The sequence below is a fragment of the Diachasma alloeum genome, unplaced genomic scaffold, assembly GCF_001412515.2.
Source record: "Diachasma alloeum isolate Michigan unplaced genomic scaffold, Dall2.0 Dall_scaffold_00181, whole genome shotgun sequence".
NCBI classification, from domain to species: domain Eukaryota; kingdom Metazoa; phylum Arthropoda; class Insecta; order Hymenoptera; family Braconidae; genus Diachasma; species Diachasma alloeum.
The window spans coordinates 1,080,874-1,093,338 of record NW_021680347.1 but is presented as its reverse complement, the minus strand read 5'-3'; the positions used below and the strand labels follow the sequence as shown (position 1 = coordinate 1,093,338).

Sequence of the window (12,465 nt, the reverse complement as noted above, 5' to 3'; positions counted from 1 at the left end):
GGGGGGGGGGGGGGGGGGGAATTGCGTAGGGCTTCCCCTTCTTCTATCGAAGGTTACCATGGATATGTCCTCGTGGAACCAGTTTGACGGCAACAACATCCGCACTAAGATTCCACTTGCACTTCTAGTTGCTTTGTGTAAAAATAATTGAGTGTACTCTTGATATTCGTCTCTTGCGCATCATCGAACATCACACCCATGTCTTACAGGCATGCGACTGAGATATGTATCTGACTCGAGGGGCTGGTCACTCCTCAATCGAGTGGCTCAGTGATTTCCAGAATCAGATGATTTCCTGGTGATTTCTGTGATTTCTCAAATGATTTTTGAGATTTCTCAATCAGCATTAGAAATCATGATTTCTTTTGATTTCTTTTGGTTTCTTGTGATTTCCATGATTTCTCGTAGATTCTAATGATTTCTTGATTTCAAGAAATCACTGGAGAAGTCTTGATTTCAAGAAATCACTGGAGAAGTCATGGTTTTGGGACCACATGTATGAAAAAATTAAATATAATCCTAGCGAATTCGCTAGAAAATTCTGTTGGAATTCTATAGGAATTCAATGGGGTTTCTATAGGATTTCTATGGGAATTCTATTGAAATATTCTATTTGTTTTTTGCGCTGATTCCATTGGATATTTGATAAGAAAAAGTCAATAGATTTCAAATTTCTGCTTGAATTTTTCTCTTGATTTTTTTTTTATAAGAATGCTTGGCCATCAATTTTCTAAGTTTCTTCCACTCGGATTCTGCCATGGAAAACATCAAAATCCAGCGGGTAAAACTTGGAAAATTTGAGCCCAATAATTCTAATAGAAAAAAATCTAAGAAAATTTCATACAGAAATTCCAAATCTGTTTCTTAACTGTTTCATTAACTGTTTCTTATTGAATATCCAATAGAATCGGCGCAAAATAGAAAATAGAAATCCTATAGAATTCCAATAGAATTTTCTAGCGAATTCGCTAAGCTGTGAATAATGATAGTATTCTACATGACGTTACAATACGTAAGGATGCCAAAAACTTCATAGCGTCACATTTCGAAATTGGATGATTTCGAACGCACCGATGCCATAACAAAAATTGTAGACTCGAAACTGCAAAATCAATTTCGATTTTACACTTATCGATGATTTCTAATGATTTCGGAAATCACCTGATTTCTTTATTATTTCTATTGATTTCCGATGATTTCCAGAAATCTTAGGAAATCACTACACTGTTAGAAAATTACTCTTGAAATTTCAAGTGAAAATGCTTGAAATTTTTAACAACGACAAAGTTACATGAAATTTCTGTATATTTATTCATTGATGAATTAATTAATTACTTGAATATTCAAGTAACCCTCGATTTTCAGGTCCAGACGGCACTAAAAAACCTTGAAAATGTTGAAAATTCAGACAATAACTTCTCTGAATTTTCAATCTATTGAAAAGTAAATTATATGTAATGTTCAATTTTCACTATGAGTTTGGAAATTCAAGCCGTCATTGAAGAATCAATGATTCTTTGACATGAAAAACCGAAGTTACTTGAATTTTCAAGATGAATGAGAGATTTAGTAAACGTTTTCATTTGGAATTGAATTCAAACTCACAACATTGAAAATTCAGATGACATTGTGACTGAAATTTCAAGAAATTTCTAACAGTGTACCGAAAATGTAAATCACTTGATTTCCAGTGATTTCCACTGATTTCCGGTGATTTCTTCCTTGATTTCCTTCCTTGATTTCCAGCTGAGTCTAGTAATTTCCTAAATAACCAGTCCCTCGATCTGACTTGTCAGGCCGCCGGCATTTACAGATCCCCCAGGGGTAATGGGTTTGGTAATTAAAAGTATTGACTCACCTCGAGTTATCACCATTATCAGCAGCAGTAGTCTCGGCCAACTCCGGGCAATCCACTGAAGCTTTTTTATAAGGTTGCGACGTCCCCTGGAAAAATCGAAAGATGCCAAAGAATTTGTATTAGGTATGAAACGTATGATAATAGACAACTATTATTTTCAACACGAATTGACCTTGTATCAACACTTCCTCAATCTTAAATTCCTGCATAATTCCGTATATTTGATCGGATCATGGCTGACAAAAAACGGTAACTTCATTCGTCCCAGTTGGCTGTGATCCAGATGTTTGAATTGAATGAGGAAGAAAAATGAAGGAAAAAAAAAATAAGCGAGGGAATTCATGCTATCGCGAGTCACGATCGATTCATTCGATGAAGTCGCTTCACAACTTATTGCAGAACCGAGTGCATTGGCTCTCAGGGTAGTCTACGTCATTGAGGAAAGCCCCCCAACAGCGCTACAAGGATATTCGAGCTAGTAGATGGGGAGATAAAGAGAGATATAAAAGAGAGATGAAAGTTGCATTATCTCTTCTATGTTATGACACTGAATTGCATTCCCCCCTCGAATCCACCGTTCTCCGTGACCATAGATGACATAATACTAGGATTATATAAGGTAAATACTGGAGAGTCAGTGACACTGGCCTCTCTAACATTCGTTTCAATGTCACCCACACGTGGTTTGGGAATTAAAATCTCGCGATTTTTTTTTCTCCATTGAATTAACTTTGTGGAGGAGGATGAGGGGAATGGTCAAGTCCCTGGAGATCGGTTGGCTGTACAGTTACATGTCCTGGTGCGCGATTCTATTTCGAATGCTATAAAGACAAGTTCATTATTTTATCAATGCCAGAGGATCTTGGTTTTATTCCGTTGGAAAGCCTCTGCTTGGACTGTGCAAGCTCATAATAGGGAATGTTCTCATGGGATTTTCGTGCATTAAGACGATTTTTATCCGGTCTGAAGTAGGAAGCTGAAATTAATATTTGTTTGCTAATTGACAGAGGCATATACGGCGTGGGATGTGCGTGAGCAATGCCGTTGACTCGATCAATCGAATAATATTAAGTAACAACAGATTTTTGGCTTTGCTGAATATTTCATGAATAACGGGATGCACCAGAATGATCGCAGTGCATCCGCGAATTATTCAAATATTCAAATTATTGAATAAATACCCTCCCGAAATTCGCGACGAATATGGGGGATTCGGAATGCGCGAAAGGCCTTTGGCAATGAACTTGACCTCCACTTTGGGATCCAATCGTGAAATACAATCTCACCCAAGAACACATCAAGGTCTTAAAAAAAATGATGATTCATATTTGATGGGAACGGGATGGGATTTTTTTGGGTGGCAGTAGCCCAGTGCTATTAAATAATTAATGAGAGTCCACTGAACCTCTGATGTTGGTCATCGTCCCAATATCTAAAAATCTCCCATTACCATAATCTTATAGCCACACAACGTCCGGGGCCAAAAATGATCCATTAACAATGAAGAATTCTCAATAGGGAATTTGTATCAGTAGCGAAGCGGTAAATCGACGAATATCTCGGAATCTAAAAAAGATAGACAAATTTTTGTCAAAATGTTTTTTGTTGAGCCAATTGAGGGTTATAAAAAAGGTCATGAGAAAAATTTTGCTATCTCTCTTAGATTCCGAGATATTCATCAAAAACTGGCCAAAAGTCAAAATCGACTTGACACGGTTTACCGCCTCGCTGCTGGTATGAAGCTCAATTCTTTCTCATTCCCCATTCTCACGTTCCTCGTAACATATGGATAGCTCAGCGGCGAAAATTATGGAGAAATATTGCTGATACTGTTAGAAAAAAAATGAAATTTCGTGGACAGTTGACTACTAATTTTCAGAACAGTGACACTGAATACGATTTAGGGGAAAAAATCATGAAATTTCAGGGTTCACTGAAAATTCAGAAAAATTCCAGAATTTTAAGCAACATGAAGACGAGAATGCCTTCATTTATTTCAGTAGCAAAGTGGTAAAACGGTTTAAATTGATTTTGAGTATTCGTTAGTTTGTAATGAATATCTCACAGTCTAAGGCAGATTTCGCTATCTCCCTTAGATTCGGAGATATTCCTCGAAAACTCAGCTAAGAGCTAAGTTGGCTTAAATCGTTTTTTCTGTACTGCTTCTCACGATTTCTCGTCTGGGAATTGGTATTGCATACTTCCCAAACTCGAAAACTTGAAAATCACTACAAAAAAATCGTGTCCCAGGCTGTTGCGATGAGGTTTTTTTACTCGTGTGACGTTGGCCAGTCCTCGCCTTCGGCTCGGACGCCAACGTCACACGAGTAAAAAACCCCATCGCAGCACCTCGGAAAAATACTATACCACTTCGCTACTGATTTGAATTTCCGATCTAATATGAATATTCAGTGCCAAAGTGCATTGAATTTTCAGTGAAATCTGAAATTTCATGATTTATTTCCTCCTAAATCACGTTCAGTGTCACGGTCCTGAAGATTCAACCGGAATGATTATTTGTTTTTTATTTTTACCAGAATTTTCTGGTTTGCTATTGGCTTTCAGGGCAAAATGGAACTGAACTTTACAGTTCTCTTCGATTTTTCCACGAAATTCTGAATTTTCAATGACGAAATTCCTTGAAATTTCAGTGGTAATTAAATTCGATAAAAATTTCCAAAAAGTGGATCGGAAATTTCAGACAAAAAGTCTTAACAGTGTGGATGTGTTATGATAATTAATTAAAAATTACTCGTTTTCGACACCAAGTTTGCGGTCATGACATTACGAAGACGGTCAGGTAACGCTTCATTGGTCGAAAAAGAAGAGAGCGGGGAGTTGTCCTCCATTGGCCGACGCACACCTCAAGATTGGGTTAGGTCGGCTCGAGACATTCTGTGATTGGTCCAGCGCTTGTCCGTCTGTGTGACGTCATTAGCGATTTCAAAGCGTTGGAAATCTTCAACTTTTAACAACTAATTATCAATTAACGACTACTTAACGAATACTTCAAACGTTTGTGATTGAAAAATGAATTATTCAGGTCCCAAACTTGAGATTAGAAAATTGAAAAAAATTCATGCAAGTTCCCTATTCAGTCATTTCAAATAACAGTTTACGCTCGCATTTTTCTCTATGAATCAGCGGTTAAAAATGGCAAGCCAGGGACGATTGAACGGATAAATGATAAATTACGCAGGTGTAAAAAGACATGGGAAAAAAAAATCTGAAATTACAAGTGAGAAAAATCTCTCTCTCTCTCTTATCCTTTAAATTGTTAACAATCATCCAGGTATAATAGGCTCGTGGAGATACACGAGGGAATGTCAATGGAATTCAATGGATAACATTAAGTATTTGTCTGAGTAGTGGGCGCATTGCGAGATTGGCATCAAGAGGAGACGACGAGTCCCGTAGGGAAAGAGACACTCGTGATCACGTAGTTACGCACAGTAACTCTTGGGTTTAGTTGCACAGAGGCGCGTTAAGAAACCAGAGGAGGGGAATCATCAAAACAAAAACAATAAGTTCGGTATATATATATACTCCTTTGTGTAATAGCAAAGGGAGAGGGCCTATGATGAGATGTAGTTGAACCCAGCAGCCTCCAGTACATAAACCTAAGGAGGCTGGCCAAGTCTCTTGGGATGCTGAACGTACCGTGCAACCTTGACGCGGTTATTCTGCAAGGTCGCGTTACTGCGGTACTCCCTTACTCTCTCGGGCCGACGTGATGCGCCGTTTGGTCTCGTTTTTCCTTTTTCTTGTCTCGACGATAACGATAATAACGATACCTCGGGTACTACACTGTGGCTACAGCCTTCGTGTATCATTCTACGAAGATTTTCTTTTGCTTGTTAGGTATTCTGCAATTAAAGGGATATAGAGGCGAAGGAAATTACTTGTACGTGCCTTCCACCATGTTCTGTCACCTTTTTTCTACGGGATTTCTACGGGTAGATATAAAAATTTTTTGAGGGGAAAAAAATGGAAAAATTGGTAAGCAGCACAACCTTGGCGTGACGAAGGGAATAAAAACATTAGTTGTTCAGCTTCGGGGAGTCAAGTCGACAATGGTTGGTAAGACGAGTCTTAGGTGATGGATGAATGGAGTGTTATTAAGACGAATGTTTCTCAGCAATTTGATGTATCAGATTCATGGTTTAGAGATACCATTCAGGAGCAAAGTGGTTGAGCGGGACAAGTCAACTAAATGCATACATAGTACGGTTGGCTTTGGGAAAAATGGGGAGACTTTTTTGTAGTTCGCGAGGGGGGGACCTCCCTGAAACTTGAAAGTTGTGCTGGATTAATGGACCTATTGAGCAACTTGTGACGGATGATGGAGCGCATAAAAAAATCTGAATCGTGTAGAATTCAACCTGTTTTACCCCGTCATTCATGGAACCTCGTTCTTCGAGTTTTCACTCTAACAATACTTTATGGACCACAATTTTCGGCCGATGGAGTTTTTTCTCTTTTAATGTTCGTTAGACTCCAAAAAATAAAATTTGGTATCCGTTTTTTTTTTCAATTTTTGATAGATCACGAGTGCTTGCTTTTTTATCACGTCTGAAAAAAAGTTGGTTTGAGAAGTTGACGTGTTGGTATACATTGTTTTCATTGAATACCTTCTGTGTACCGTTGGAATTTTCAATCCCTCGAAACAGCCTTTTGTTAAGGAAAAACCGAGCAAGAGAAAATCGGAAAAAAAGATTTTCCCATCATCTGTTGACATTAAAAAAAAACAGGATAGTAAATTTTATTTTTTGCAGTTTAACGGACATTAAAAAAAAAGACAAAATTTGAGGAAAATTGTGGTCCATGGAGCATTTTTTCGGCGAAAACTGGAAACATGAGATTTTAGCATACTCGACTAGTGATGCCGCGATACATTTCACGAGACATCACGAGACAATACTTTGGAGGAATTGTCTCGGTCTCCATGAACACGAAAAATTTTGGTCTCGTCTCAATCTTGAAATGCGCAGTATCAACTCGTCTCGTGATGACTCCGAGTCAATTTATCTCATCTCGGTTTCCAGTTTTTCACGTTTTTTATATGTAGAAAACCGAGACGAGACAAGCCGAGACAAAAACCGAGATTTTACATTGAAAAACTTGAGACCGAAATGAGATAAATTGACTCAGAGTCATCACGAGAGGAGTCGATACTGCGTATGTCGAGACTGAGACGAGAGCAGCGATTTTCCTGTTCATTGACACCGAAATCATCTCTCCAAAGTTTTGTCTCGTAAAGTGTCTCGCGGCATCACTATACACGATGGGGCTAAATGGGTTAAATTTTACATGATCGTAATTTTTTTAGATGTGACACCCCATCAAATGTCGCTCGAAAGGTCCATTGAGTCACCCCGCACACTTTAAAGTTTCGGGGGGGGGGCTCTTAAAAACTTTTTACGAAAAGTTCCGCTTTTGGTGGGAAACTCTTAGGGAATGGGTAAATTTAGTGCTATGAGGGTGAATATATTTTTGGATACTTGAAGATTAGATTCACATTTAGTGAAAAATGTCAAAGTTTTTGTCAATGTTTTTTTTAGCGCATTATACTTTGTACAAAACATTGTCCGTTAGGATTAGGTTTGAAGGAAAACTTGAATCATAAGAAATTTTCAGGATGAATCATGTCTGAAGAATCAATGAGATTTATTGATGCGTCCTGATCTTTATCTTAATCTTCAATTCTTCCAATGAAAATAGGAATGAATAAATGATGGCAAAAACTGATGTACTAGTTTTCCGATACCCCGTCCTTCCATGGGTAAATTTAGAGCCCCAGTTATCGGCCATCAAAAAGGGCCAGTTTTCGGACGTGTTATTTAAGGTTTATCGCTAGAAAACACTCTTTTCTTAAGATTGTTCCCATGTTTTTCATAGCTAATGTTTATAATAGTCCCCAGCCATTGAAAAAAATGCTAACTAGCTGTACTACATAGTTTAGGAGATAATGAATAATGAAATGCGGTCTTCTAACACGCGAGGCATAGACCAAACGGTGGCTATGCCCCCCCCCCCCTAACGCGATTTTTTCATCTTACGAGAAAACGGTTCTTACGATGTTCCTAAAAAACTAATCTGTGATAGATTGATAAATTCCAAATACGGTGAATTTTTTGTAAAATTTCGTACTACATAGTTTCTGCGATATTTAACTCTAAAAAATGGCAATTTCGTGAAAGCATTATATATTTGATTCAAAAAATTAATTAACAAATAATTTCTTATTTGATTCAAACACTTATTGTTGCCTGCATCAACAACACATGAGAATAGAAAAACGCAATAACTTATGAGAATGAAATAAACTAAGTTATTTAGAATTTTTTCCGAAATTCCATAGGGACTAACTTTTGGGTCCGATTGTCTGGGGATATACCTTAAATGGGATTGACTATCAGCAAACTAGTGCATCCGCGGTACTCGAATCATGTTTCAGAGTCTCCAAATTACTCTAGATATCTCCAGATATTTCTAAAATTGGCAGGTGAATTAGAAAAGGTTGAAAAGAATTTTTACCTAACGTAAAGGAGATTCCACAATTAACGCAATGCGTGTCATTTTGACTATCCAATTTCTTCAGTAAAATTTTCTTGTTTACTAATATCGAGAATTATCCTGATTCCTCTCCTACCTACTCCAAAATCCTATCCGACAACATACTGCACGGAGAAATATTCAATAAAAATTACGTATCTTTTCCGTGATTCCGGAGGGAAATGTAGCTGTAGGAAATTTTACGGAACTGTCACGAAATTTTTCCAGATCGTTCCGTAATTTTTACCTGGATCTCCTGTGAAAAACTACGACACCGTCACTTAAATTTTCTAAGTCGATTCCGTGATCGGTAAGCGAATTGTAAGTTCCGTAATTTTTACTGGACATTTCTCTCCGCGTGTGACGTCACAAGATGTGGCACGCTATATAAACTCCCGTTTTCTGCACTGAGAAAAACATACTTTTGCCGAGGAATTATTGTCTTGGGAGCAGAATTTATTTTTTAATGAACATATTTCTCCAAGCCAGTTCTTCCCAGGTGGAAAGTCCATCTCTAAGCATTACAATTATGTTGAATTATGGGATGATTATGCTACATATGACGTTAAATGAACTCCATTGACAATTGTTAACATTTCGAATTATTCCAAATAATTTTACATAAGAAAATTTCTAATTTGAAAAAAATGAAAAATAATGAAGGGTGTTCATTCAAGGTCATATGTAGCATAATCATCTCATAATTCAACATAATTGTAATATTTGGAGATGGACATGGACCACCTGAGAATGATTGGCTTGGAGAAATACGCTCCTCAAAAAATAAATTCTCCTTTCGAGAGAACGATTCCTTGGCAATAGTAATTTTTTTCTCAGTGTGTGACAAAATTGCTCGAAACAATCGAAAAAAAGTTGAACGATTGTTTTGAATAATTCCAAGCGTTGCGTCAAACTCCGTTGCGTTAATTGTGAAATGTCTTTTACACGCATTGTGATGAAAAGTAGCATTTGTCATAAGGCCGAAAAAAAATTGACTAGCGAAGATGAATTTGCCATCCGAGCCGAAGGCGAGGGTTGCAATCATATGAGCTATAAAAGTTTTTTTGAGGCCGTGACGAACATTTTTTTTGTCATTCCAGCTGTAGGCAGTGATTCACGGACGCATAGCGTCCTTACGACCGGAATGACAAAAAGTGTTTTCAGTACTGACTGTCACTTTTCCTCGTTCGGGGATTGGTATTGACCCTTCCCCTAAACTCGTAACAGTGAAAATCACTAGGAAAAAATATCGTTCACAGCTAGTGCCATGGGCTTTTTTTACTCGCGTGGTTGACCAGTCCTCGCCTTCGGCTCGGTCACCCACTCCACGCGAGTAAAAAACCCCATGGCGCTCGCCCTGAAATATACTATTTTTGGTACGTGGAAGGGTAGTATTGCATACCTCTCACACGTAAAATAATGTTTCGTCATTAGGCCGAAAAAAACTTTTCTGGCGAATATGAGTTTTCAGCCCGAGCCGAAGGCGAGGGTTGCAATCATATGAGCTAGAAAAGTTTTTTTAGGTCGTATGTCGAATGATAAAAGAACACTTTTCCGCACTTGTATCGAAACATACTATTGTCGTACACGGAGAAAATTATTTGGTGAATTTTAACAACTAGTTGATGAATTTCAACAAATTAGTTGGTGAAATTTAACAACTAAGACAACTCAATGTAGTGACGACTCAATTAGTTGGTGAATTTCAACAAATTAGTTGGTGAAATTCAACAACTAGTTCTTGAAATTCACCAACTAGTTGGTAATTCATTTTTTTCAACAACAAATTGATGAATTTTAACAACTAATTGGTGAATCTCAACTAGTTATTGAATTTACATTCACCAAATAATTTTCTGCGTGTACTACTTCAAAACCGATGCTACAATGATTCTCTTAGAACCGATTCCTTACGATTATACCAGTAAAACCATCCGTTCATCGATTTTCTCCTCATCTTCAGTTTTTGTTTATTATTGTTTATAGTACTGACCTCGAAGTATCATGATACCGGAGTGAATAGATTATAATTTTAAGGGTTTGAGTACCATCGTTAAAATCCACTAAAGTCTCGGACAAAAACATTCAGTCTGACGTATTTGCACAGTCATATATTTTGATTTAATGTTTATTGTATATAAGTGCATAGAGATGAGATATCCAGTGGGCAAAAGGGTTGGATGTACAAGCACACCAACATTCCGGTGGCACTGGAGCCTTCACCATTTATGGGTGGCCGTTGCGCCACGGTGCAATGTCGAGGATATGTCCAGTGGGTACCACGAGAGAGTTCAATGTCAATTTACAATCGATGCTATCGGCTGCTTCTCTTTAACTTTTTTGCTCCTTTCAAAAGCCCCACCCCCATGCATTATTCAATGCAATTGTTTACGATTACATGGAATTTATTCTACGAAATTATGCGACTACACGAATTAATTTAATTTCTTAATTGTTGAGCCATTGATGAGATAGTGGATCACTATCTCATGATGTCACTTCTGAATCAAATCATCCAGGAGTGACATCAATCACTGGTCATATACATTAAACATAATTCTGAGATACATTGAACGTCACGTGTGTCATTGCCACTCAAAATTGGTTTGCTGAAAACGTGCGAATAATTTTGAAATAATACTACGATCAATATAAGGATTATGGCCTCGATGATGTCTGAAGGACAATAACAAATAAGCGTTCAGTGTTATGGGGCAGTGGAGAATTAAAGCTGAGGGGCAAGGGTGTTTCGTAATACCGACATTCCTTATTGTAACTTCCTTTCTGAACGATCTAAATCCTGGTTGCATATTTTTTCTTATTTTTTTTTCTCTTTCGAATTGAGGTGAATCGTGGCGTTAAGAATCGATACGGAAGCGGAAAGTTCTGAATCGTGGGTAATTATACGTTTGGAAAATTTATAATTGTTACGAAGAAATATTGCTGCAATGTTATTGTGCAATGATCATCAGTGCACGGGCAATGAGTAAGTTCAGTGATCAATGATTGTTCGGTCTTAGGTTTATTTTATTGAGTGAATGAGGACTCACCCGTTAATGAACATTCTTTTCAGCCGTGACGTTCCTCGCACTTGACACCATGGACACCCTCAACCCCCTAGGCCGTCGACAATCCTCCTCGATGTTGAAATTGTCGCAATTTCGATCGCTTTATCAATCAAAGGAACAATGAAATATTCAGGTGAATAACAATTGTAATAGCGAGTCAATCATTGAGAGAAAAAAATTAACTGAACGGATGGAACATACAAGACTAGTTCTCGGTGGAGCAGAGTTCTCCTCGAGCCGCGGAAAATGATCTCTCTACCGCAATTTTTGTAACGCAAATGGATTTTCTGTAAATCGTCCGATCGTGGCGCGTCTCAAGAGGGAGTAAGTCCCGGGGACTCGGATGGCTTCTACTTATAAAGACTTGCTTCCCTGAACGTGTATGTGATCGTTTCCATGTGTATTCTTGAGACCGCGAGAAAGAATCGCACGTCCAGGTGGGAGGGGGGACACAACCGTGTCGCAAATCATTATATCAAAATCCAAGAATCTACCCTTCCATTCCGAGTGGAGGATTTAACGGAGTGGTGTAATGTTACATTGACATTCGGCTGATGAAAAATAAACCTGGAAGCTGATAGTCATTTTATTGACGAATTATTTCAACAGCCTCCGTTATAGTGGAATAACACGCACCAAAAAATTTTATAGGGAAACTTAGCGAATTCTATTGGACATTCTATTCAATTTCTATTGAACTTCTATTGAAAATTCTAATAGTTTCCGGCCGATTCTATTAAAGAATTCCGGAGCTTTACTCTGCGTTTTTTACAAAATATCCAATAGAAAATATTTTATACAACAAAATAAGGAGAATTTCATCTTTCTATACAACTTTTTCCATTGAGATATTTTCTATAGGAATTCCTTGAAATAAATTTTCTAAATTTTTTCCACTTTATTTTTTTTTGTGTTCTTCTCTTTTCATAAAAAAGGTCAAACAAAAAACTTGGAGAATTTAAGCCGAGGAGATTTGATATAAAA

At 37.6% G+C, this 12,465-nt stretch overlaps 1 protein-coding gene across 1 annotated transcript in view; it reads right to left on the bottom strand.

Annotated features, from left to right (window-relative positions):
- The window catches only part of LOC107046061 (flocculation protein FLO11), an 18,163-nt gene extending 6,292 nt beyond the window's left edge, over positions 1–11,871 (bottom strand). Inside the window, exons 1-3 of the mRNA XM_015268543.2 lie at positions 11,683–11,871; positions 11,464–11,581; positions 1,859–1,944 (exon numbers count right to left, since the gene is read on the bottom strand). Coding sequence (XP_015124029.1) covers positions 1,859–1,944; positions 11,464–11,477 — 100 coding nt within the window. The 5' untranslated portion in view covers positions 11,478–11,581; positions 11,683–11,871. The remainder of the gene's footprint in view (positions 1–1,858; positions 1,945–11,463; positions 11,582–11,682) is intronic.
- Between the last annotated feature and the right edge of the window lie 594 nt (positions 11,872–12,465).